General features: G+C 59.2%; 1 protein-coding gene across 2 annotated transcripts; it reads left to right on the top strand.

Annotated features, from left to right (window-relative positions):
• The first annotated feature begins 860 nt into the window (after positions 1–860).
• On the top strand, positions 861–26,191 carry NR5A1 (nuclear receptor subfamily 5 group A member 1). 2 transcript variants are annotated; one of them, XM_074362209.1, is made up of 8 exons: positions 861–1,037; positions 1,978–2,792; positions 4,951–5,067; positions 5,171–5,312; positions 7,264–7,889; positions 14,860–14,979; positions 16,839–16,986; positions 24,438–26,191. In XM_074362209.1, the coding sequence occupies exons 3-8, from the start codon at positions 4,966–4,968 to the stop codon at positions 24,683–24,685; spliced, it is 1,386 nt and encodes a 461-aa protein (XP_074218310.1). In that variant the 5' UTR covers positions 861–1,037; positions 1,978–2,792; positions 4,951–4,965; the 3' UTR covers positions 24,686–26,191. The 2 variants fall into 2 exon arrangements, with proteins under 2 accessions (XP_074218310.1, XP_074218309.1); XM_074362208.1 differs by lacking the exon at positions 1,978–2,792 and having other exon boundaries at positions 862–1,037.

The following is a 26,191-nucleotide window of genomic DNA, read 5'->3' as shown; positions in this document are numbered from 1 at the left end:
GCATGGGAGCGGTGCAGAGCAGAGTGATTTGTGCCCTCCAGGACCAGGACCTGTGTGGGCCTGGAGATTGGACAGGGTCACTCCCAGCTGTGCGGGGAGGCCTGGCCTTCTAGACAAAACCCCCTTCCCTCTGCCCTGCCCTGTCTATCCTGGTCTAGCTACCCACTTGGCCCACCCTGGGCCAAATGGCCCTGGCAGCATTCTCAGCCCAGCCTCAGCTTTCCTAGCTATCGACAAGCAACAGCAGCCCGCGGTGGGTGGTAACACTCAGAGAAGCCAGCGTAGAATGCACACACAAGGAGGTGTTCCGTCAGCTCACCTGCTTGCCTTCCGTCCCCCTCTTCCTTTCTTCACCTTCTGGAAGAGTAGAAAAGACCAGGCCAAAGCAGCAGGGCCACTTGGTCAAGTCATCCATACCCTGCCTCCACACCAGCCCTACCTGACTCCACTCCCATGTCTGGGCCAGGATGGACCCCGCAGGGCCAGGCCCCAGGGAGGTAGCCATTCAAGGGGAGAGAGGCTGGGCTGTAGGCCGGTGGGGGAGCTGCCCATAAATCAGGCCCCACTCCCACCCAGTCGCTAACAAGCGGGGCTGCCTACCCGCCTACGTGGGGTCCCTGCCTCTGGGCTCCCACAGAGGCCTGGAACAGCCAGCTGGCCAAGGCCTCCAGAGTGCCTTGGCCTCCGCCCCCACCCACGGCCCCGAGATAGATAGGGGTATTTTTTTTTTCTTTTAGGAGAAGAAAAAAAAATAGACCTAAATGAAGAGAAACACCAACAAAGAAGGAGAGAGGCCTGCAGAGTCACGTGGGGGCAGAGACCAATTGGGCCTCTGGTGGCCCCCCCCCCCCCGGGCGGGGAGGAGGAGGACGGACGGACAGGGCCAGCCTACTGTCCGCCCGCCGCCCGCCGTGGCGTGAAGGAGTTTCCGTGTGCCCACAGTCGCCACTGCCCCACCTGGGCCTCTGGAGCTTCCCCTCGGACCCCCGGTGCCCACTGTCCACCCTCATCCAGCGTGAGAGCTCGCCTTCCGCTCCGTAAGTGAGGGCCTGGGCCCAGGCCTCTAATGGCCAGCCTCCCTCCTCAGTGCCTCCCTCCGGCCTGGGCCGGCCACTGCCTGCTCTGCTGAGTGACTGGTGCCCGCTACTCTGGGCAAGGAAGGGGCCAGGGATCTCCCCAGACCTGCCCTTCCACCATGCTACCCTTTCTTTTCCCCTGGGTGGCTGATGGGAGGAGCTAGGCCTATGGGGACAGGCCATACAGGGGTCTGTGGGTGTCCTGCTGTCTACGAGTGGCTCAGTGCTCACAGGGCTGTCTTGGCCCAAGTCTCATAGTCTGTGAGTGTGTCCTGAGTCCCTGGGTCTGTCTTTGGGGCTCTGGGCCTCCCTGCCTGCTGTCTCTGTGGATGTCTCTGAGTCTGTGTGGATTCGTGCGTCTGTCTCCAGTATCCTTCTGTCAGTCTGGGTTCTGTGGCTAGGCCAGGGCTGTTTGCTTCCCTGGGTAGATAGGTGAGGGGTGTGATTTCCCACATGTTGAGCTGGAACCTGGGGCTGTGAGGGGTGGGTACAATGAAGGTCTCCCAACCTATGACAGTGGAACCTCTGAGGGAGGGGGTTCTAGGTGGAGGAAGAAGGGGAGAACTGGCTCAGAGCCCAGCCCCCACCCCCCTGGACCCCCAGCCCAGACTTGCTCTTACACTGCCTGGGTCTTCTTCAACAATGTCCAGGAGACCCCAGTGGGCTCCACCCTAGGGAAACTGACTAGGGACCTCCCCAGCCCGGCCCTCCGCCTCAGTCCTTTTCACTGTGCTGCAGAGGTAGTGCCCCTCCTGTTTTCCACTTTCTGAGGGCCCCTCCCTGATGGGGAGCTGTTCAGAGGCAGTAGCCCCCGCCCCCCAGCTCCTGCAGACACTCTTGTTTCTCAGGGGCTTGGGGTGGGGAGCCTGCAACTAACTCTCTCTCCTTCCTCCTCACCAAGATTCGTCCATGGAATCTCACGGAAACCGCAGAACCCCTTCTGTAGGGCCGATCTTTTCCATTTTATATGCGGAGAAACTGAGGCTCAGAGAAGCGAAGTGAACTGCCCTAGCTTGCACCGCAAGTCGGCCGCAGAATCTGCCCTTCATTCCGCAGCGTGAGCGAGATGAGAGGTGGTCCGAGCGGGGTCTCTGGGCCCGGGCTCGCCGGACCAAGGCTCCAGCTTCAACTAAAGCCAGAGGCCTCGGGGCAGGTGCCCAGACGAAGCCGGCCTCAGCCAAGGGTCCAAGCCTTCAGATTTGGGTCTTTTGGTCGGCTGCGTCGCTGCCAATGCATAGCTGTAGTATTTCCCGGCTTGAAGATCTCGGCTTTTTGACTTCGCTTTCCTCAATACTGTCTCCGACTCTAGGTGCCCGAGGGGGCGGAGGCAGGATGCGAGCAGGCGCCTTCCTTTCTCGGGTCTCAATTTTTTCATTTGAAAATTGAGAGTGATCTTGTAGATTCCCTCCAGCCCAGGGCAATTGCTCGGCCTGGGAATCCCTTTGCACCACCACCTCCCCCCCCCCGGGGCCGCAGGGCACTCTCTTCCCGTTCCCAGCCCGGGTAAGAGCGCAGAACGGGAGGGAGAGGGGTTTCTTCTGCACCTGGGCTCCGTTCTCCCAGCTCCTGCGCCCTCGGTGGCTTCAGGTCCTCATCAGACCTTGGAAAACTCCTAGAGTGGGATTACGCCTCACGTTTCCAGCCAAGCAAATTGAAGCTCAAGCGTTTGTCCCAGGTCTCCCAACTGGACGCCGTGGATCGATTCCGCAGTTTCAGGCATGTGCTTTGCCAACACCACTTCGGTTCATCCGTACGACCACCCTTAAGGAAGTCCAGTCATCATTCCCACTTTACAGATGAGAAAACTGAGGGGGAGGAGATTTGCTTAAATCTCTAATGAGGAAATGTGCCTGGGCTGGGCCAGAACCCAGTTCCTAGCCTTAAACCCGTGTCTTGGCCACGGGCCCCCATGTTCAACCCACCTACTTCCACGCTGCAAAACGACCAGCACCCTCGGCGTGGTCCTAGCCACGACTAAGCTGGATTTACAAACAGGGACTCGTCCCCTTCCACCGCAGGCGGGTGGCCCGAGGCTCCCAGGCGCCCAGCACCTGCCCAGATTCTGGGACGCCAGGGCTCTGGGGTCCGGGATGGGGATGAGGGACCGAGAAGGCGAGGGTGAAGGCGCAAGCCGGGCTCAGTGGTAGCGGAGGGCGCGGGCCGGGCCTCCGCCCTCAGATACTGCAAGCGCCGGTATAGAGGGGCCGGCCCCTGGCCCCGGCGCGGCGAGTTGCCGCAGCACGCACTGGCGGCGGAGGGACCCTGGTCCCAGGTGCGCCTCGGCGCGGCCCTGGAGGCGGCGGGGGCGGGGGGGCGGGGAGGCGGGGTGCGGGAGCGCCCAGGCCCCGCGCCGCCAGCCCCGCGCCCCCGCCTCCCCGCCCCCGGCCCGAGCGGCCGTCATAGCGGGCGGGCGGCGCTGAGCCCGGGTGCAGCTCATCGCCGGCGGCGGCGCGGCCGGGAGGTGCGGGGCTCCGCGCGGGCGGGACGCGGGGCGCTGCTGCTCGCGGGAGCGGCCAGGTGGGCTCCGGGCGGGCCGCGGCCGCCGTCGCGCCCCTTCGTGCTTCCCTCCCGGCGACTTCGACTCTCCGCCCGAGGCTGCTCCCCCGCCTCGGACTCGGCCTCTCGGGGCCCGCGGGGTCTGCGCCCGGCTCGCGGCTCCACGCCCGGCGCCCGCCGTCCTCGCTGCGCCCTCGTCGCCGGCTCTCCGCCCGACGTCTTGGTCTCGGTGGCACGGCCTCCCGTTGCCGTCGCTGCCGTTGGCTTTGTCTCTCCCGGCCCCGGGGCCCGGCGGTCCGCGCTTTCGGGCTCTCCGCCCCGGCGCCGTCGTTGTCCGCCTCTCCCGGCTCGAGCGCCTGTCGGGGTCCGGCTCTGCGGGGCCGCGCCTCTGAGCTTGGCGCCCGGGTCTTGCCGCTTTCCGTGCGTCTTCCCGTCCCCGACCCCCTTACCGGGCGCCTCCGTCTCTCCAGGTTTTCTCTCAGTGTCTCTGTCACTCTCTCTCTCTCTGCCTGGGTCTCTCCCAGGTTTTTCTCGTCTCACGGTGTCTCCGTCTGTCTCTCATCGACCACTGTGTCTCTGCTCTGCAGCTCTCTCCCGGGTATTCTCGTGGGGCCTCTGTGTCTCTCAGTCTCTCTGATCTGTCTTTCTCATTCGTTCTCTCTCGCCCTCTCTCTCTCCCACCCTCTCTGTCTCTGTCTCTACCTCTAGCTCTCTATCTCTCCATCTTTCTTGTCTGTCCCTGGTCTTCTCTGACTCTGCATCAGTGTGTCTCTGTCACTCTCGGGTTTTCGTTCTGTCACCCCGGGGTACTCTCTCCGTTAAGCAGCGTTGGTCGGTGTCTCTCGCTCTCCTTTCTGCCCATCTCTCCACCTCTCTCAGTCCCTGCCTCTGTCTCCCTCCTCCCTGTCCGATCCCCAGAACACTTGGGCCCCACTCGGCCCGGCTTCATTGGCGTCTCTCCGGGTGGCGGAGCCCATCTCGTTTTCTCAGAATCGGGGTTTTGTTCTCAAACGAACGAATGCGGATCAAAGCGCATCGAATCCACGAGTCCCAGATCGGGTGCGGGGGAGGGGGGCAGCTCAGGAGGAGCCTCTGGGAGGGTCGGGGAGTGCGCGGGGCGGGAGGGCCCTGACAGGGTCAGCAAGGGCCCGGCATGGAGCTCCCCGGGGCCCATGTGCTCCAGGCGGCTCAGAGCGTTCTAGTGGGTGGCCCGCAACAGGCCGCCTTGACCACGGCACTGGGATGGGGGCCAAGGGCCGGGCCCAAAAGGAGGGCGCTGTGGGGCTCGCGGCCGCGGTGGTGCAAGACCCGCTGGACCCAGGTCCGCCTCGCGGCCAGTCGCCATCCTGCCCACGGTGACCCTCTCCTCCCTTCGCAGGCGGACGCCGCGGGTATGGACTATTCGTACGATGAGGACCTGGACGAGCTGTGCCCCGTGTGTGGGGACAAGGTGTCGGGTTACCACTACGGGCTGCTCACATGCGAGAGCTGCAAGGTGAGCGGGCAGGGGATGGGCGTGGAGGACTGGGAGCTGCAGGAGGACAGGAAAGCCGCAAAGCCCTGCTGGGAGGTTTAGGACTGACTCCCTTCTCCCCCAGGGCTTCTTCAAGCGCACGGTGCAGAACAACAAGCACTACACGTGCACCGAGAGCCAGAGCTGCAAGATCGACAAGACGCAGCGCAAGCGCTGTCCCTTCTGCCGCTTCCAGAAGTGCCTGACGGTGGGGATGCGCCTGGAAGGTGTGCACGCCCCGCCCGGGCTGCCGTCCCTTGACCTCTGGTGGCTTGATCTCTGGTGGCGAGAGGGGGCAGGAGGTGGGAGTGGGAGGAGGAGTGAGGGGAGGGCACCGCTGGCCTTCTTAAAGTTTCTGGGGCCAGGCGATTGGCCCCTCATGTAACATTAGGGCCCCATCTCTGTGGGGGAGGGGAGAGAACTGATGTCGGTCTGGGTGAAGGGGTGCATGCACGATCAACCTGGGTTGGGTTGAGAAGTATCTAAAAGTGAACCCCAGGGAGATGACCCTCTCCCCAGCCCTTGGGGACAGGGCAGCATAGGCCAGAGCCCCACAGAACTCCTCCCTCTGGCAGGTGTTCTGTAACAGCCCCACTGGCACTGCATGCCAGCCAGAGCCAAGGCTTTTAATATCTTTACTAGACAAATCCCAGTGCCACCACTTACAGGTTAGGTGACATTGGGCAAGTTCCTTAACCTCTCTGAGCTGCAGGTTCCCCATCTGAAAAATGAGCCTAATAGTAACCCCTTCCTCCTTGAGTTAGTGAGAGGATTGCATGAAAAAGCTCCTAGCATGGTGCCTGGCCCGTAGAAAATGCTCAGCAGGTTAACTATTATTGTTCTCATTATGTATGTTATTACCCGTCCAGCATCACTGTGCAGCCCTTACTCACCCAGCCCACCCATCTGTTGGTCTGTCCATCCATCTACAAGATTCACTCAGTTCATTCACTCAGCGGGTTCTTAGCCAGGTCCCAGAGGGCTGGGGAATGGGGAACAATGGCCCCCCAGAGGACCCAAGCCCATCCTTATGCTCCCCTCACCAGCTCTCAGTCCAGAGGGGGAGGAAAACATTTCAGCAGGAAAGGCTCAAGCTCTTTGAGGGGTGAACAGTCATAGGCTTCCACCTCGCTGGCCCCAGCCGGGCTGCACGCCGAGCAGGCAGCTGTTGGTTAAAGTGGTTAAATGATGTAGAGAGCCCCGGTGCCTCTGAGAGCTGCAGCCGCAAGTCCTGTCACCTCAAGGAAGGACTCCTGGTGGAAGGGGGATATCCTGTCCTGTCCCCAGAGCCCATGTCCCCAGCTCCAGGTGTGGAGGGACCCAAGAGGGCTGGTTATTATGAGCAGCAGAATCCTCGGATTCTGGGGGAGGGAGCAGGGCTGTCCACCCCCGTGGCAGGAAGATTGGCTGCCTGGGGGAGCCCCGAGATGCATCCCTTGTTGAGCACTGCCCTCTCCCTCCTCCTCTCTCTTTCTCCTGGAGCCCAGGATGGGGTCCTGTCTGAGCAAGGGCTGGGGCCACACTACAGCTGCAGAGACACACCTGTTGGGTCCAGCTGGTGACACATTCTTGGCCAGGCAGTGGGACATCTGGTCAGCAAGGGAGGTCCCTTCCTTCAGCTAAGAGCCCCGGCCAGCCCTAAACTCAGTTTCAAGTTTGAAGGCAGCCGGGAAAGCCTGAGTTATTTTGTAACAGGGGTTCAACAGAGTCAGGCAGTCAGTCAAGAAGCAGCTGGACACTGGGAGCCACCTGTGAACAAGGCTGACCAGGGCCCGCTTCCTGTCACCATCTCCCTGCCAGGCCCTGTGCTGGGCACCTGAGCCCATTGCTCAGCCCCCAGGAGCTCTCAGCCTGGGTCCAGGCCCTGATAGCCCTCAGCAGGACAAGAGTGGGTGAGAGCAGGACATCTGGGGCAGGGTCAGTGAATGCTGCTGGGTGAATCCAGAACACTCTGGGTGTTTAGTAGGCACGAGAGAAGGAAAGGGTTTGAGGCAGAAGGAATAGCAAAAACCTGGCCAGGTTAAGGGGGCTGACTTCGTCTGCTGACACTGGGGGAGCCCCGAGAGGTACTTAGCTGGGCAGTGACCCAGTCAGATCTGTTTGGGGAGGAGTTGTGAGTGGGGCGGTTTGGCGGGTGGCCTGGAGGGGGTGAGCCTGCGCCTCTGCCTCTGCCCACAGCTGTGCGCGCTGACCGCATGCGGGGCGGCCGGAACAAGTTTGGGCCCATGTACAAGCGGGACCGGGCTCTGAAGCAGCAGAAGAAGGCACAGATTCGAGCCAATGGCTTCAAGCTGGAGACAGGCCCCCCAGTGGGGGTGCCTCCACCGCCCCCTCCCCCACCGGACTACATGCTGCCTCCTGGCCTGCATGCACCTGAGCCCAAGAGCCTGGCCTCTGGTCCACCTGCTGGGCCACTGGGCGACTTTGGGGCCCCAGGGCTGCCTATGGCTGTGCCCAGCGCCCACGGGCCACTGGCTGGCTACCTCTATCCCGCCTTCCCTGGCCGTGCCATCAAGTCTGAGTACCCGGAGCCCTACGCCAGCCCCCCACAGCCTGGGCCACCCTATGGCTACCCAGAGCCCTTCTCTGGAGGGCCCGGCGTGCCCGAGCTCATCCTGCAGCTGCTGCAGCTGGAGCCAGATGAGGACCAGGTACGGGCACGCATCGTGGGCTGCCTGCAGGAACCGGCCAAGGGTCGCCCAGACCAGCCTGCGCCTTTCAGCCTCCTGTGCAGGATGGCTGACCAGACCTTCATCTCCATCGTGGACTGGGCACGCAGGTGCATGGTCTTCAAGGAGCTGGAGGTGAGTTCCTCCTCCCACCTAGCTGGCCGCTGGATCTGGGTTGTCCTCTCAGCTGTCTAAGCCTCCCTCTGGGCCCCTCCTTGGATGGGGCTGTCTTGCCCCCTGGCCCCAGGCAGGAAGACCACACTGGGGACACTGAGGAGTGTTTCTGGCTCATCGTGGCCTTCCTTGTCCCTCTCCCACCTCCTCACCCAATCCTCCCTCTTTCTCCTTCTCTATTTCTTGAGTATCTATCTCTCACAGCCTCTGCTTCTTTTATCTCTGCCTGTCCCTGTTGTCTCTCTCTCTCTGGTGTGCTCACTCTCTCCTTCTTATTCTCTAGTCCTTTCAGTCTCTGTCTCTTTCTCTCCCAGTCTGGGTCTTCATAGACATTTATCTCTCCTTCTCTGAGACCCTGGGCTCTCCCAAAAGATGAGCTGAGTCCTTGGGAGACTGTCTCTGGCTGCCCAGCCCACCGTCATGTAGAGTCCCGCTCATCCTGTCCTCCCATTTGGAGAGGCCCCCGTGCCCTGCTAGCCTCAGATGTCGCAGAAGGGGTCTTAGTATCTCAGAGTTTGGAATGCTTGCGAACCCTCTCCTTCCCAGCTAAGGTGAAAGATCTTACTGTCCCTGCATCTCTCATGTGTGATGGTTGGTCCCAAGTGTGAGTGTGTGTGTCTGACGTGCAGGGAGAGCTAGGTGGGAGGGAAGGTAGGGGACTGCAGGGCCTGCCTCTCAGCTTCTAGACCAGGCAGCTTCCTCGACTCCAAGGCCTTCCATCCCTCTGGGTTGAGGTACCTGCAGCTAAAGTGAGCGGGAGAGCAGCAGGAGAAACTACGGCCAGACGCTGAAGGACTTCCTAGTCATCCCGCCTAGCGGTTTGAGGCGCCCAAGACTGGGGAGCTGCCCCTCTAGTGACCTGTCTCCCTATGAGCAGGGTGTTCTGCCAACCTCAGAGGCACCCCCAAGCCTGGCCTACCCCATCCTCCCGGACCTGGACAAAGACATGATAGGCCTTTAGCCCAGGCCTATGGATGTTTGCCTCTCCCGAGCCGGCCCCTTGGCTGTCTTGGGGCTGGGTGTGAACAGCAGGTTCTGTTGCCCTCCCTGCTGGGGCCACTGCAGCCTTGAGCAGCATTGTCAGTGCTGACGCCACTCAGGCCTGGGCTTCCTCCGGGGGCATGTGGCTGGATGGGCCGGGGGCACTGCTTGCCCTTCCAGGCCAGGTACAGGGGGAATAAGACAAGGGCTTGAGACATCATGGGACTGGGGCCCCATCAAGAATTGGTGGCTCCTGCTTCTACTGTGGAGGGCCTGTCCTGGCTGAGGCCTGGGGATGAGCCACGTGTCTGTCATGGGCTGGGGCTCCACCCCTGCCCCCTCTGTAGGCCGACCTCATGGATAGGACAAGAGGCAGGGCCTTGAATGATCCTGTCTGCCTTCTACTCATGGCTGGAGGCCCTGGAGGGGGATGAAGATCCCAAGACCCTTGGGTTGGTTGCCAGCTTTCCCTCTAGGCATCCCATGAGCCCCCAGTGCAGAGGGAGGAGGAACAGAGCCTTCCTGGCCTCCCAGAGCCCTGCATCCAGGGGCAGGGCACTTCCTCTGGCCGCCTTCCTGGTCTCTCGGGGTTTTTCACGCAGGATGGGAAGGGCTTTTGTCCCAGCTTTGCTGAGTGTTTTTTCCTGCTTCTGGCTTCTCTGTGGTCCAAACCTTCCTGCTTCCCCTTCCCAGAGTCTCTGAATCAAGCCTAGGAATATGAACCATGGTGACTTCCCTCTGTAAAGGAGCCTTGCACATAAGTACCAGCCCAGCCCTTAGAGGGCCGCTCATCAGCCATGTGGAATTTCTTTCCCAGCTAGTCCAGTGAGCTCTGGGAGGTGTCTGTTTGCAAAACCAGATATAGGGAGGTAGAAAAGTGGGAGGGAGCTGAGTGACGCTGTTCTCCCTTTTGACTGAATGTTTATCCCCCCACCTCCAGGCAGGACACATCCTAGCAGGCAGCAGAGGGGGCTCCCTAGCTCTGAGAGTGGGGCAGCCCTTGGCCTGGGCATAGGGACATGAATTGGACCCAGGAGGCTGCCAGTCTGGAGGAAGAGACAGACATGCACATAGCTTATGCCAGCACAGGGTGCCCAGGGCCTGAGAGCAACAGAAAGGGACCAAGGGAGCCCAGCAGGAGAGCCAATGGCTCTTTTTTTTTTTTTGAAGTATAGTCAGTTTACAGTGTTGTGTCACCAATGGCTCTTTCTAAGGAAGTTGCGGAAGGTTTCTTGGATCTGCACCTCTCCAGAAAGCAGTCGGAGAAGTTTAAGGGCATCGTTCTGGAAAGTAGGAACAGTGTAGACTGAGGCCCACAGGGGTGTAAAGGTGTCATGTGTCAGGGAGCCCCAGGTGGTCCCATGAGGCAGGGCTGGGGAGGTTGGCAGGGTCCGGAGCAGAGCTTGGACCAGGAGGAGGTCCTTTGGCAGTGGGTGACAGACAGCCTGCCAGGGCTGGCGGGGGCCCTGTATCCCGAGGAAGGACGGGCTCCCACCACAGAGCCTGAGCTCTCCCCAGAGGCCCACTCAGCCTTCTATGATACTGATAACGTCCTACTGCCCCAGGGGAGGCCTGGGGTCTTTGCTGGGCTGTCAGGGGTGCTGGCAGCCTGGATATTGGGGCTCCAGATGTCCTCCTGGGGTTCTCCTCCTCCATCTTCTTTCCTAGCTTGGATGTTCCACTGTCTGTTTTTCCACTGCACACGGTCAGTGTGTTAGCTCTGACATGGCCCAGAAGTTAATAACAGAGGCCAGAATCCAAGAGGCCTATGTTCAAGTCCCAGCTCTGCCACTTACCAGGTGTGTGGCTTTGGGCAGGTGACTTTACTCCTCTGGGCCTCAGTTTTCCCCATCTGTAAAAAGGGAGAGTTGAAATAGAAGCCCCAGGGCTGATGGAAGGCTTTGGGGAGCTGGGACAGGTAAAGCACTTAGCACTGGTGCAGCTCCAGGAAGTGTTCAGCAAGTGGGGGCAGCAGCTCCCTCCCTGACTGTGCCTCTCTGTTGCTGTACCATTAATCTATCCTTGCAGGTGGTAGACAGGCCTGGCCAGGAAGAGGGGGAAAAGATACATTGTGTCCAGGCTCCCCGGAGAGTGCTAGAGCTCTGGGAGGAGATGGGGCCCACCTCACCCTGGGCTTCCAAACCCGCTTAGTACATGCAAAGTAGCAGACACTCACCGGTAACTGCCGCTCAGTGGGCGCAGAGGGTAGGCTCAGGCAGCCAGCTTCTCTGGACAGTCCTGTGAAGGACAGGCTGGGAGGATGAAGACAGGATTCAGGGAGCTGGAGACGAGGGCCAGGGGTGCCTAATGACCCATCTTGACATCCGTTCACCCTCGTCGTCCAGCTCCGAGGCCTCTAATGGGCAACAGATTTAATTGTTTAGATTTATATATGGTTTCATTTAAGGGGCAGTCACTCTGTCAGTCCTGGGCTGGCAGGTGACAGCCTGCCGACCACTTGGCCGGGAGAGCGCCGTGGCCAGCCCGTGGCGTGTCAGCCACTGGAGAATTACGGAGCCCGCTGGCCTTCGGCCGCCAGACTGATCAGACCCCAGGGGGCTCCGGAGGGGGCCTGCTGGGAGGGAGGTCATCTCAGCACCCATAAATACCCGATCTCCGAGGCAGGCTGCAAAGTGTCAAGGCTCCGGGAAGATTTGTGGCAGGAGGGGTGGGCGGCTGGTGGGCAGAGCAGACAGGCCGGGCTGATGAGGGACCCCAGGGCCCGGACTGCAAATGTCCTTGTTCCCAAGGTGGCAGGGCGGGCAACCTAAGGGTACAGGAAGAACCTTTTGCTTAGAGAGAAACCCACTGAAGGTGAAAACCAGCCCTCTTTGGTTAAGTGAGCCTCTTAGCCACCTGCTTTCTCATGGAGAGGGGCTGGCGGCCAGGGTCTTCTGGTTTTCTTTTAAATAAAAAGGGGAGTGCGTGTGTGTGTGTGTGTGTGTGTGTGTGTGTGCGTGTGTGTGTGTGTGCGCGTGCGTGTTCATCTGTGTGGGGAGTGTGTGTGTGTGTGTGTGTGCGCGTGCGTGTTCATCTGTGTGGGGAGTGTTTGGAGTTTGGTGTCTTTATCTATGCATTCGTCCATCTAGAGAGAAAACAAATTGCCTGGCTGGCGGGTAGGGGACCCTGGGCCAGGGCAATATCCCCGGAATAGCCGCCTGTATGTCCACGGAGCCCTTCCTGACTGACACCACTGTCCTCACAAGTTTTCTCTAATCAAGAGAGGGAGGCTCCCCCCTTCCCGCCTTTTTTTTTTTCTCAGAATAGGAAATCAGGGCAGAGGAGGGTGTGTGGCTCAGTGGGAATCTGAGGGCCCAGGGCACCAAGGCTCGGCCACCATAGTGCACCTCCCTGCCCCGCCGCCCCTGTCAGCCCCGCAGGCAGGGCTGCCCCCACTCCCGGGATCCGAGGTCTGGGTACAGAGTCTGCTCCCAGGGCTTGGCTACTGGGTCATTGTGACCCCCTCTGCTTTCTGCCCAAAGCTCAGCCAGCTTATCTTCCAATTCTCCCCCTTATCTCTGTGCTTCCACCTCCCCACCCCCGTTCCTTTAATTCAGGCACAAGGGTGTCTGCTCCTGAGGGCCCCAGTGAGTGGGGGGCCAAGCGCAGCCCCGCATGTCCTCCCTCCTCCTCTGCCTCCATCTGGGTCGCCCACGTTGGGCCAGCGTGACTCCCTGAGCAGGCACCTCCTGCCTGGGCTTCAGGAGTGCCCAGAGCCCAGCTCCCTGCCGTTACCTGAGGGGAGCCTCTGCCCCCTCATCTGTAATGAGCAGGGGTGTGGAGTCCTGGGTGTGCTGGGAACGGGGCCTGGTCTATGTGTTCGCTGAGCCTTGCCTCCCTCCTTGGAAGGGATGGTGGTGTGGTGGGGAGGCCTCCTGCCAGTGGCTCTCTGGGGACAGGCCACTCCCTGAGGAGGGATAAGGAGAGGGGTCTTTGTGATGCACCCTGCCCGGTTCCCAGTCTCTCCTGGCCCCTCCAGTCCAGACCATCTGTGGCTGAGCCTGTCCCCCTGGCTGGGTTTCCTGTTCTGACAGTAATGGGGCTCTAGGAAGAATCTTCTGCTGGGAGAAGGTAGGAGAGGTGTGGGTTCTTGACTTGGAGATGAAGTGAGGAAGGGAGGGTGGGAGGCAGTGACTCAGAGCAGGACAGAGACAGACCCTTCCTCTTGTTCTCAGCGATGTGGGCTGGAGAAGGGCTGGGCAGACGAGGTCTGAGGGAGCCTGACTGTGTCCAGCTGCTCGCTTTGCTTTTTGTCCACTTTCTCTCTCCCTCTGTCTGCCTGAGGATGGACCCCAGGGCCGCCCCCAGGAGAGGAGTCAGGGGCAGAGGGCAGGAGGGGGCTTCTACCTACCAGAAGAGAGAAGGGGGCTTCCTGGACTCCTCTGGCCTCCAGGGTAGGGGTGGTTCCTCCACGAATGTCTTGGGGAGAACATAATTTGTTCATCAAGCGCTCACCAACCTCTTCTCTGGGGACCCAGAGATGGGCTGGACACCAGCCTTGCCTTCCCAGACCCCACGGTGTCAGAGAAGACAGAAGCGTGGACTGGTGCCGTCAGATGTTGCAGGTGCCATGTCCAGAGGATGCGAAAGTACTGAGGGAAGAGGAGGCAGTGGGGAGGGCTTCAGTGGTGGGGATAGCGAGCTTGCCATAAACTCCGGGGTGGCAAGGGTTGGTCTTCCTCCACACCTAGTGGTTAAGAGCACAGATGAGCCAGTCAGAGCTGTGTGACCTTGGGCAAGTTGCTTGACCTCTCTGAGCTCAGTACCCTCTCCCCATGCACTGGGAATAACAGCAGTACCAACCACAAAGGCTTGTGGAGCTGCAGCGTGACTTTAGCTGTCATGATTTGCATTCGCCACGGGGTGTGGCCAGTAAGGCTCCCTGGGAAGTGCCCGTTGGGTAGATGGTGGCTGGCAGATGAGTCGTGGATGCTGAGAAGGACTGAAGTCTGCACGGTGTCCTTGTAGGATGACCCACAGCATGCAGCGCAGTTCTGAACACTCAGAAGGGTTCAGTACTTGTCACTGGAGAGTTGTGGACTGAGGATGCCAGCCCTGGCGGCTCTACCTCTCTGTGTTCCTAGGAGAGTCCCTTGCCCTCTCCAGGTAGCAGATTCTTCATCTAAAAACAGGGGTTTAGGCCAGGGGAATCCCTGGGGACCCTCTGGCTCCAGCATCCCATGGTCCTGGATCCCACTTGTCATTGTCATGAGTGTCTACTCTTGCTGTGCTAGAATGTGGTGAACCCCAGACTGGAGGACAGTCCCTGCCATTGTGCCGACTGCCCCTGACTGCAGCCTGAGGATTCAGACTCTCCCCCCGTGTGCCCTGCTCTTCCTCAGACCGCTGCCAGCCGCCTGCTCCTTCCCTGGGCCGAACCGCAGGCCCGGCGGGCCCTGCTCTCTTCCCATGAGACCGAAAGCTCGATGCAAGGCCCTGGGGCAGCCCTCCCTTTTCTCTACACGGGTCCTTTTTGAGAGATTGAGGCTATGAGAGACGTGACCACATGCCAAATGGGCACAAGGAAAAGTTAATACTAATCTCTCGCATTTGAAGGAATCCTTCACAAAGCACTTCCATGCACGTTATCCACCAACATTTACTGAGAGCTTGTATGTGCCAGATCACCTTCTAATTCATTGCCCATGGTCCCGATGAGAAAACTGAGGCCTGGAAAGGGCCGGGGCCTGAAGCCAGGCTGTCCGAGTCCCGAGCACCTCCACTGGACCTTCCTGTTACTTTGCTAGACCCCGCCACACTCTGATGAAGAGGACAGATGGGCGACTGGACACAGAGGTTGAGCAGCTTGCCCGGGTCACATACCCAGCTGAGCCTCTGAACTCCGAGTTGGGAGGAGGAGGGGCGAAGGGCAGGTCCCCGGCAGGGCCCTGGCTGGGCCCTGGCTGGACCCTGGCCGGACACCAGCCCCCTGCGTGCCTCTCCCCTGCAGGTGGCCGACCAGATGACCCTGCTGCAGAGCTGCTGGAGCGAGCTGCTGGTGTTCGACCACATCTACCGCCAGATCCAGCATGGCAAGGAGGGCAGCATTCTGCTGGTCACCGGGCAGGAGGTGACCAGGCCTTACTGTGCCCCGACCCCCACCTTGCACTTCCAGAATTCTGGGTCCAGAAGTGGTCCTAGGCTTCTCCCTGGGAGCCCTGAATATCAGCCATTCCCCCAAGTTCATGGGATACCCACTGGCCCAGCCTCCCTTTGACCTAGCTTTGGCCTTGAGAAGAACCAGCCCCTGAGAGCCCTGCTCTGGGGAAGCAGCTCAGGGATGTTGGCAGCAGTGGGGGTGGTAGTTAGGGAGGCTCTTGGAGGAGGTGATGGTGGCGCTGAATAGTGAAAGAATAAATAAGGGCTGGGGAGGTGGTAAAAGATGGTGGAGGGGCAGTCCCCTCTCCACACAGGCAGAGGGGATAGCACGGGAAAGGCTCAGAGAGGCAGGTTAGAACTGTAGAGTCACTGGGGGCTACTGGTGTGCTGGGATGTGGTTGAGGGGACAGGTGCTCCGTGGAGGGTGGGATGGGGTGAGAGGTAAGGCTGGAGGGGTGGCTGGGGGCTGGTGTGGGCAAGACCTTGCAGGTCTAAATCCTGAATGAGTGAATGAATGAATGAATGAATGAATGGATGGTTGGACGGGCAAATGGTTTTAGGCCCTAAAGAGCTCAGAGTCAGAATTTGGGTGCTCAGAGCAAAGAATTAAGAGCAATAGGTTGGGGGGCGGTGGGCTCTGGAGACTGAACAGAGAGCCACAGAAGAGTTTTAAGTGGGGAAGGACACAGCCAGGTTGTAGGCGAGGAAGCACATGGAGGAGGCAAGACAGGTGGTGAGGGGGAAGTGGAGGCAGCGCTCAGAATGCTGGGGATCTGGGAGGGGACAGTCAAGGGGGAGGTGAGGGGGGTGTAGGGGAAATGGAGGGAAGGGAGAAGGAAAGGGAGGTGGATGCCCAGGGTCTAGCCTGGTGGAGGGAGCATCGCTCCTGGGTGGGGCGTGGATACAGGAGGAGTGGGTTTGACAGGTGTTGGCAGGATTGGACACTGAGGTCAGGCTCCCCATCCTACCTCCAACCCAGGCCCTTTGTCCTCATCCTCTGTTCTCACCTGGGTGTCTCAGGCCATCCGGGGCCAGGGGAAGGTGGTCTTAAAAAGGAGTCTGAGGTGTGAGTGAGTTTGTGTTGGCCCATGTCAACATGTGGATGGATGTCTCCAAGGCCATGGGACTGTCCTGTGCGAGTGTGTGCCTGTATTTTATTGTGCAAATATCTCCACACACCTAAATAGGTAGGTGTCGAGCTCTGCCCATTACCTTGTAGGTGGGAACACATACAGGGCTGTGTGTCTGCTGCGTTCCCCTACAATGTGCCCACACAAGGGCGTGTGTGTGTTCCTGTCCTGAAGTGGGGGGATGGCCCTGTGAGTGTGTCCCTGCGTGTGTGTGAACGTGAGCTGAGGTGTGGCCACATCCCCGGTCCGGTGTCTATGTGTGGGTGCGTGGGCCCCGGGCAGTCATGTGGCCGCATCCACGTGTATCCAGGCAGAGCTGCCCTGCCCCTGCCCCCACCCCCAGCACGACATGGTACTCACTGCAGACGCCACACAAAACACAAAAGCCGCTTGTACCACTGGGCCTGGCGGCGGCTCTTTGTGCATGAAGGACCCTTCAGCTCTGCCTCTGCACCCACCTGCCCGGTGTCGGCTCTGCTGTGCGGGGGCCCTCAGCTCTGGGAATGGGAGGAGAGCTGGGAGCCTGGAGGGGTCCAGCGGCCTGGGGAGATGCTGCCCCCGCCCCCTCAGCTCCAAGGCGGGGCCCGTCTGACCCCCTAGCCTCTTAGCGGGGCCTCCCACCCACGCCCTCCCGTCATGTCCCCGAGCAGAGCCTCCAGCCTGGCCCGCCGCCCTTGACCCCGGTCCTCTGCCCTCCCAGGTGGAGCTGACCACGGTGGCGGCCCAGGCGGGCTCCCTGCTGCACAGCCTGGTGCTTCGGGCGCAGGAGCTGGTGCTGCAGCTACACGCACTGCAGCTGGACCGCCAGGAGTTCGTCTGCCTCAAGTTCCTCATCCTCTTCAGCCTCGGTGAGTGGGCTGAGCAAGTCCTGGCCTGCCCCGGGGTGGCAGGGGCCTGGGTGGATGTCTGGGCTGGCCAGGAGACCCCCAGATGGGACTCTGCAGTGGGAGGCCTTGGTGGGGCAAGGACCCCTCCCTTAGTAAATAAGGTTGTGAGGGGGCCTGGCTCTCAGAATAGGGCCTGCCTCCTCCCTGGGCCTGAGTTTCTCTGTTCTGAAGCACAGAGGCCAGGATAATGTCTAAGACTTGCCCTTTATGGGACAAGGACCCCTCTGGTAAATTCCTGGCTGAAAGCCCTAGAAAAGTACCCATGCCACCCCAGAAAATACCCGTGTGATTTCAGGAGCTCTGATCCCTGGCTCCCATCCTGAGGTCCCTGTTTGTCCTAATTCTCTGCTCTAGCGGGGCCTAAATTCTGACTGTGAGATCTTTGGGGCCCAGACCCCTTTGCGCATTCATTCATTCACTCATTCAAAAAAGACCCCAAATCTGTCTTCATGGAGCTGACCTTCTCTGGAGAGAGAGACAATAAGCATATGATTAGTAAAATGTAAAATTAGTGAATGGGTGAGTGAAACGTATAGCCTGGAAGACTGTGATAAGTGCTAGTGAGGAAAACAAAGTGGGGCGGGGGGGAGGGCAAGCCCCGCCCACCAGCTCGTCCTGCTCGCTCCCCCACGTGCCTGGCATCTCCCTCCTGACCCCAGCCCAGCCTGGGCCGCTCACGTCTCTGTCTCCACCGGCTGGGCCGGCCTCCTTCTGTCCTTCTTCACCCAGCAAGCCATCTCCTGTGCCCAGCGATGCTGCGATTGTAGAGGTTTTCCCTGCTCTCATGTGGCTCCTGGTCCGGGAGAGGCCTCCAGCCAACACCGTCAGGGCTGAGATAGAGAGATAGGGAACCCAGGGAATCCTGGAAGACTTTCTGGAAGAGGGACATCTGAGCAGGGTCTTGCAGGATGTGTAGGAGTTTTCTGGCTAGGTCGGGGTGGAGAATAAATCTTTTAGCAGAGATGTAGATAGGATGGAAGGTTGGAATTGAGGGCTATGGATGCCTTGTCACCTGGGGAGGGGGCTGGATTGAGACGTTGTCTTTGTGGCAGATGGCATTGTAGCCACAGTCTGGCAAGCGTGTCCTGCTCAAGAGTGTGGGGAGCAGGAGAAGCAGAGGGCAGAAGCATGCTGGGAGGTGGTGATTAGTGAAGTGTTAATTGGGGGAAGCCCTATGCTCAGGCCATGGCTGTGTAACTGGGTGCCTGGGCTGGGTCTCAGGACTCTGGGTCTGCTGGAGGGCTTATCTGCAAGGCTGCAGGGGTTGGTAGGGAACAACCATGGTGGGAGTGGGGGCAGAATCTTGGGCAGCCAGTTAGGAGCCTGAAGCCCTTAGAGGAGCCTCAGGGGCCTCGGCCCTGCTGGCTCCAGCTGCAGAAGCCCCCTCCCTCCTCTGCCTCCAGTGGTACCCTCCTCCTGATCTCATCTTTGACCAGCTCCGGGAACTGGCTCAGCCAGAGCCATAGATGTGTGTGGTACGGGGTGTGGAGGCTCCAGGGGTTATGTGTGTGTCTGTGCCTTTGTGTTAGTGTCTTTGTTTCACGCACGTACAGACTGAACTTCCCTAGGCTTGTGTTGTGAGGAGAATGTGTATGATTGAGGAGTGACTGGAGAGATCTGGGGACATGTGGGCTTTGGAGGGGTGGTGCTGGGGGGAACATCGTATTGCAGTGTGGGTTCTGCAGCAGTTTGGGTGGTTTGTGAGGTGACAGTTCTTGACCTGATCACAATCAAGAGGCCACGAGGGGGTCCTGGGGAGGGTGGGGCTTCCAGCACCAGGTTCCTTGGCCAGGGCTCCATCTCTCCTTGGGCGCTCCCTGCAGAACAAACACCACGGGGAGTCTTGGCTCCCCAGACAACCCAGCGCCTGAAGCATGTGCCTGCAGCCCCAGCCCCTCTTCCCACCAAAGCCTGAGCGCTGGGGACTGCCAGGCCCAACACAGCTCTGGCCTCACCAGTGATAAATCCAGGATTCCTCTTTCTGTGGGGTGCGGGGAGGACAGCCTTGTTTGAGCCCCGCCCTCTTCTCCCAGGTCCAGGCGAGGGGCTGTACTCAGCACCATGAGTGCCCGGCTCCTCCTACATGCGAGCCTTCATCCTGTTTTCCAGAGGAGGCAGTTGGGGCCTGGGAGATTGGGAGTGTCTACAGTTCTTGGCTGGAATGGGCTGGAGGGGTGGGACAGAGGAGTGAGAGTGTGCGTGTGTGTGCACACGCGTGCACACGAGAGGTAGGATGGAGCAGTGGTTAGGAAAAGGGACTAGGGACACACCACCTGGATTCTAAATCTGAACTCTCTGATTATGGCCCTTGAGTAAGTCACTCTCTGAGCCTCTATTTCCCCATCTGTAAAATGAACATCATAACTATCTTAAGCTTGCTAGGAGGATTTAATAAGAAAATTCCCCAGAGCGTGCAGTGCATGGCCTCACCCCTTGGAATATGCCTCAGTGGTGTTTTTATCATAATCATCATTAAGTTCATGAAGAAATGAACAAATTAATGAATGAAGTGAACGAATGAACCAGTCCATCTCCATCTTTATCCCATACTGTGTGACTGGCACAGTGCCTTGTCTTTGGGGGGCAGTGACACGGGTCTGGCTGAGATGGTGGGGGAATGCTCTGCCCAGCAGGCCAGAAGCTATAGTAAGGTTGGGGCTGTGAGGGGAGGAGAAGGTCCCAGGACCTGGGCCTCTTTGAGCTCATGGGTACGCAGTGAGCGGAGGGCCAGGTGAGAAGCAGAGGCCGCTGGCTGACAGGTTCCAGGTGAGGAGAGGAGACTGAGCAGGCCAGTGTGACCAGGGCTGGGCCACAGAGGAGAAACCAGCGACACCTAGGATATCAGGGAAGCCTGCTTGGAGGAGGGGCCTCTGAGCTGGGCCTTGTAGTAGGAGTAGGAGTGTTCTGGGTGAGACAGAGCAAGCAGCAGCAAGTGCATTCCAGACTGAAGGATTGGCTTGTGCAAAGGAATGGGGAATCCTGAAATTTTGGGTGTAGCTGTGGGGCAGGAAGAGGGTGAAGAGGAGGCTGGAGAGGTGGGCAGGGGCCGAGCTTTGTGAGGCCTTGAATGCCAGGCCAAGTAGTTTGAACCTTCTCTAGGGAAGGATTTTCAGCAGGGGGTGACATGATCAAATTTGCATTTTAGAGAGGTCCTTCCAACTGCAGCACGGACAAAGATGGCCGGTGGCACCCTGGAGCCCTTCACGAGGCTAGACCTGGGTCTGAGGCGAAGTGGACAGATCTGGGCAGGACGAGGGGGAAGACTTGCCCACCCAGAGCCTGGAAGGTGGGAGGGGGATACTCCTATGAGCCCACCCAGACCACCCTGGCTGGGTCCCCAAGGGAACTGGGGCCCTGAGAGGAGCCGCCACTTGCCCATCCTCCTCCAGCTGGCATGCTGGGTGTCACCCCGGGCCAGCGCCTCCCTAGGCTGGGCAGCCTGAACCCGTGTGATGACTGTCCCCCGCCCTTCAGCCCACTCAGCGCCTCCTTCTCTCCTGCCTCCACAGAAGGGTGCCATTTGGCGTCTAAATAGCCTTCTCAGGCAGGCACGAAGGCAGGTAAGGAGGTTTAATTAAAATTAGTGCCTCTCTCCTGGCAATCACAGTGTTTATGAAGATGGGCCCGGCTGGCATTGTTCTGCAGAGGACTTAATCGAAGCTTAATGGATTGACCTAACATTCGATTTCCTGACTTGCATTGAGGCGGCGGCAGCAGCATTCCCTTAAGCGTTTGCAATTTACCCACTGCTCACGCCAACAAAAGGCGGCCTGAATAGCAGCCCCACTCGAGGGGCCATTGTGCGCGGGGGCGCCTGCCTGAGTCACCGCTATTGGGACAACATTCTTTATGCCTCACTGGAATGAAAGGATTATTCAAATATTCAATTAAACCGTGAAAAGGGGGCTTTTCTGAGAACGTAGGGGCCCCCAGCTCCGCAGAGCTAGCGGGCTGCTCTGGAGGTGGGGGTGCCATCTCCCAGCCCCCTCCCACCCCCCACCTCTGGGATGTCTGGGGGCTGAGCAGACCCACCTCCGGCCTGCGGCCCAGGGCCCAGAGCTGGGCAGCAGATGAGGTCCAGTTCTTGGGTGCCCTGTGAGGCAGAGATTAATTTGCCACCATTTTGCAAATAATAGGAAACTGAGGCTCAGGTTGGGGAAGGGAGATGCCCCAGGTCACCCAGCTGGTGGTGGAGCTGGCATTTGAGCCCCTGACACATTAAGGGAGTGTCTCCAGGTTTGGTGGGTGCGGAGGAAGGGCATGGGGTTCCAGGAGATGTTGGCTCTGCCACCTCTGTCATTCCACAGAATCTTCACAACAGTCCCTCTAGAGGGAGGGTGGGAGAAGGGGCGTGACTTAACTGGGATCTCTGAGGAGAGGGTCGAGCCCGGCATCCAGAGTAGCCCCTCTGGGGAAACCAAGGACCCCAGACTTGGGGGCCCTTGGACAGGACTTCTGGGTTGGATAGAACGTAAAGTTATCATGTCCAATCCCGCAGGAACCCATGTCCAGGGTGGCCCCTACCCCTGCTTGCCCACAGGGCATTAGAGCCAGAGAGGTCTGGGTTTGCCTCTAGGCTCTGGCATCTATTGTGTACTCCAGGCCCGCTCCACTGTCCCTGTGGGACGCCCCTTCTTGCCGGCCTGGGTGTCTGTAGGGATTTGCTGAGCTGGGCGCAAGGTGCTGGGGGTGCTGGGGAAATGGCTCTAGCGTCTTGTACTGCAGCGGCTGGGGCTCAGTCAGTGACTTGCGCTTCCCTCCCCAGCCTCGTAGCCCACCTTGTGGTGGTAGCGGGGTCTCCAGCCTGCCGAGAGCTGCAGGACCCAGCGAGCTGCTAGGAGTGGGGTGTCCCTGAAAGCTGTCCTTGTTCTGCACCCCCAACCCCGCACTCCACCCTGTTGTCCCTGGCATGCTGCTGCTGGGAACAGTAAATCCTGGTAAAGCCAAGGGTCTGGTCCTCCCCGGCCCCTCCCACTCCTGCCTCCACTGCAGCATCTTAGTCAGTCCTCCCACCACCCTCACTGTTCCCTCTGGGCCGCTTTACTGCTATGTGGCCTTCAGCTGGTCCCCGGTCTTCTCTGGACCCCCAGCCTCCCACTGTGAATTGTCAGAAGACAATGTCAGGAGAATTGCCCTGCCCTGTGGATGGAGGAGGGGTTGAAGGTAGATGGGGCAGGATTGGAATGGAAAGAGACTGAGAAAGAGATGGGGCCAGTAGGTACCTCGTGCCCCCAGGAGGCTAGTTAGGTGGGGAGACTTCCCATGACCTTTGAGTGTGTCTGGAGAGGGCCAGGCTAGGGAGCCGGGCTGGTGTGTGTGAGTGTACAGTTGGACAGGTTATTTACTGAGCAAGGGCACCTAGACAGGGGAAGAGTAAAGGCTGAAATCCAGCCTGTGTGCCCCCCACCAAGCTGTCTCTCTGTGGACAAGGGGGAACTTCTTTCTAATTGGCACAAAGGTGCCATATGGGCTAAAGATGATCATGGGGTGGCCGGGAAGAATCTGACCCTGGCTCGCTTACTGAAGGGAGATGAGGGGGATGTGGTGGGTGGAGGATCAGGGGCCCAGATCCTGCCATACGCCCTGGGTCCAGCTCGGGTTTCCCTAAATCCGACTTTGGACAACATACGTCTCGGCGGGCATGCTGGGGGCGGCTGGGGATCAGGGTTGCCAGGAGCATCCAGCCCTCCTGGCGCAGCGGGTGTTAAGAGGGATTAGAAGGGCCAAGGGCTGCGTGTGCGGGGCTTCGGACTCCTGCTCGGCAGCAGGGCTGGGGGTGATGGGAGCAGAGGGGAAGTGGATGGACGACCATTTTTTGAGCCTCTGGGTGCCACATCCGAGACAAGGTGTGGCCAGGACCAGGGGATGGGGACAGGTTCTGTAGATTCCTGCTGATCTTCAGGCCCTAGGCAGGGCACCAGCTGGAGATACTGCCCAGGAGCTGAACAGTGTCTGGGAGCAGTGAGGAGGACTCCCGTGACAGGAAACTGGCTCTCCAGGAGCACCCCTGGGGGCCACCTGTGCACCCACGCTCCCTCCACAGCAAGGTGGGCAACCGCCCCTTTCATAGAGGAAGAAGGCCTTCAGGTCAGGAGAGGACAGGGCACAGGCCACAGATTCTAGATGGTGGGGCTGGGATTTGAACCATCATCCACTTCATGTTAAAGACACTTTATTTTTGGTCTCTTCACTGGACCTCCGGGGTAGGAGAGGTATTAATCACACTGCTCCGTCCCTGGTTCAAATGATTATCAGTCCCCACAGAGCCACCTCCACCCCATTCGCAACCATTCCTTCACGTTTAGCTTGGCTCTTCTTGTTTGTCCCTGTTCTTACATAATGTGCGTGCTTTGTGCAAGCATTTTTAATTTATGTAGGTGGCTTTACCACGTAGATCTCATTTTTGGGATCTCCTGTTTTTGTTTTTGTTTTTTGTTTTTCCCCACTCAGCCCCATGCTTTCAAAGGCCCATCCATTTGCTCTGTGCCGTGTCTGCTCCATTACTTGTGTCTACTGCACAGGACTCCCTGGGGCGCAGCCACCACGTGGCCATCCAAGCCACCTCTCCATCACCATAAGTACGGTTGCAGTGAACATCCGTGGCCCCCCACGGCCCCATGAGAGAATTCCCCTGGAGTACTGGAGCCTCTTGTTTGGTCAGAGGGTGGGCCAAAGGAGTGCCTGTCATTCTCTAGAATGAGGCCACCAGTCCATGTGCCGTGCAGCTGGGGGATGAGGGTGACAGGGTGGTTTTGACTGTGGGGCTGGGGATGGTGCTGTTCGTGGACATGGTGAGTAGGAGTAATACTCATAACACTGACCCATAGAGCCTTGTTCTGTGCCAGACACTGTTCTTCTGAGCACTTTCCACATACCCACATCCTGAGCCCTCACAACAGTCTTGTGAAGTAGGTGCTATTCTCACCCCGCTTTGCAGGTGAGGAAATTAAGAGGTTAAATTAAGACTGCCCAGGGATACCCTTGGAGAGGCTGGTGGTGGTCTTGGTGATAATGGTGGGGATGATGACAATGGCAGCAGTGAAGGTGATGGGTGATTGTGGTGGGGTGGTTGATGGTGGCCGTGTTTGTCAGCACCACTGGGGTGTTAGCATTAGTGACGGTGATGGTGGTGACGGTGATAACGGTGGTGACACAAATGATTATGGTTTGGTTGTTGATGGCAGCAGTGGTCATGTCTGTGAAGACAGGGATGTTGGTACTGGTGACTGATGGCGGTGGCAGCGTTCGCCAATAACAGTGACGGCACTGCGGTGGTGACGGGGAGGTGGTGGTCCGTTGCTGCTGGTGGCAGGGCCTGTGTCTCTGGTGACCACAGGGATGCTGGTGTTGGTGACGCCAGTGACAGTGTTGATGCTGTGATGGGGCTGGTGACCGAGCTCCTCCCTTTGCAGATGTGAAGTTCCTGAATAACCACAGCCTGGTGAAGGACGCTCAGGAGAAGGCCAACGCCGCCCTGCTCGATTACACCCTGTGCCACTACCCGCACTGCGGGGACAAGTTCCAGCAGCTGCTGCTGTGCCTGGTGGAAGTGCGGGCGCTGAGCATGCAGGCCAAGGAATACCTGTACCACAAGCACCTGGGCAACGAGATGCCCCGAAACAACCTGCTCATCGAGATGCTGCAGGCCAAGCAGACTTGAGCTTGGGCCGGGGAGGGGCGTGGGGGCCCAGGCTGGGGCCAGGGGAGGGGCCGCAGCATCCCCACGGCCCTCCAGATGGTTTATTTTATTATGCTGACCCAGGAACCCCACCACATAAGCCTCTGCCCCTGAGCTTTCCGAAGCCCTGTGTTTGGGAAGGTGGGTGAAGGTGGGCAGGGCCTGGCTGAGGTGGGGTGGCCCCCACTAACCCCTGGCCCTTGCCTGCCATTCTGAGTGCCCCAAGGAGGCGCTGCTAACCCCTCTCTTCCTCCCCCTGCTCCCAGCTGTCTGTCCTGGGGTCTGGACCACAGGCCCAGGGAGGAGGTTCAGTTTCCCTGGTGGGCCTCAATGTCCCTTGAATCACAGGCCATCCCTTCCCCCTTTCCTGGAAATAGAGGCTGAGAAAGGTTGAGTGGACATCAGTACTGGGGGACAGGGGAGGGTCTCCATAACCCCCTCACAGAGACCAGAAGGGAAGCCTTCTGTTTTGTAAACGAGGGGTAACAGTTTGCAAAATTAGACAGGGACGCTTGGGCCCTAGAGGACACTAGGAGACAGGTTAGGACAAAAGACTTCCTCCCTAAACCTTCTACCCCAACTGACTTCTGCAGGGGAGAACTTTGACACGTTATCTGAAAAGAATTTTGCTACAATCAACTTTCTAACCCTCTCCCACCACAGGAGACGTTTGGCACCATCAACATGCTAGCCCCACTCACAGTTGGCCCGTCCAGGCTGGTATTTATCTGCAAGGCTGTAGTCAACAGGTTTTTTTGTTTGTTTGTTTGTTTGTTTCTTAATTTAGATACTCTTTGAAAGGTGTGTGTAGGGGGGAGACAGGGGACAGATTTGAGGACTGAGGCTGGGATTTGGGGATTAGCATGAAGTACGAATAGCCCGTGGTTTCTCCCCAAACACCCTCACACCAAGTACCCCACGGTGGTGCTGGGTGATTATTTCTGAGCCCCTGCTCCAATCCAGAGAAGAGCTGTTGCGATCCCCCCACCCCACTAGATGAATAGCCGGGTGGCCTGTGGGGGGGTTCGGTGTCTCTGTGGGTGGGAATGCAAGTGACCTTGGGGAGGGTGTCTGGGTCTCCACAATGGGGACACTGCCGATGAGCTCAGCCTCACTGGCCCCATCCCATTGGGTCCGTTGCTGCAAACTCTCGAAGCGGGGCTTCACCTCCCGTCCTATGTCCTGAAAGACGCTCTCCAGAGCCAGGCACAAGGGAGAAGCCTCGGCTGTCCTCTGTCCCCGGGCTGGGCATCCACTGCCTGTCCTGCTTTCACGTTGCCGTTGCAGCTTCCGCTGAGCCTGCCCAGGTGGAGGTGACTGAGCATCCCTGCCCCCTGCCTTCTACCACCCTGTCTCAGTCCCTCCCCCTCCCCTCTGAAATGTGCCCCCCTGGCCAGGCTGGAGACCCCCAGCCCCAAAATAAAAAGTGCCCTTAAGAACCCCCCAGCCCCCGCAGCCCTGGAATAAATTTTGCAATTAGTTTCCAGC

Source organism: Camelus bactrianus, chromosome 4 (genome assembly GCF_048773025.1).
Source record: "Camelus bactrianus isolate YW-2024 breed Bactrian camel chromosome 4, ASM4877302v1, whole genome shotgun sequence".
Lineage (NCBI taxonomy): Eukaryota > Metazoa > Chordata > Mammalia > Artiodactyla > Camelidae > Camelus > Camelus bactrianus.
This window is presented reverse-complemented; position numbering and strand designations above follow the sequence as displayed.

Excerpts from the sequence above, each read along its gene's own strand:
- NR5A1 (XM_074362209.1), top strand. The coding sequence starts at position 4,966 with ATGGACTATTCGTACGATGAGGACCTGGACGAGCTGTGCCCCGTGTGT. Across the intron at positions 5,068-5,170 it reads TCACATGCGAGAGCTGCAAG|GGCTTCTTCAAGCGCACGGT; the intron begins GTGAGCGGGCAG and ends CTTCTCCCCCAG. Across the intron at positions 14,980-16,838 it reads TGCTGGTCACCGGGCAGGAG|GTGGAGCTGACCACGGTGGC; the intron begins GTGACCAGGCCT and ends CTGCCCTCCCAG.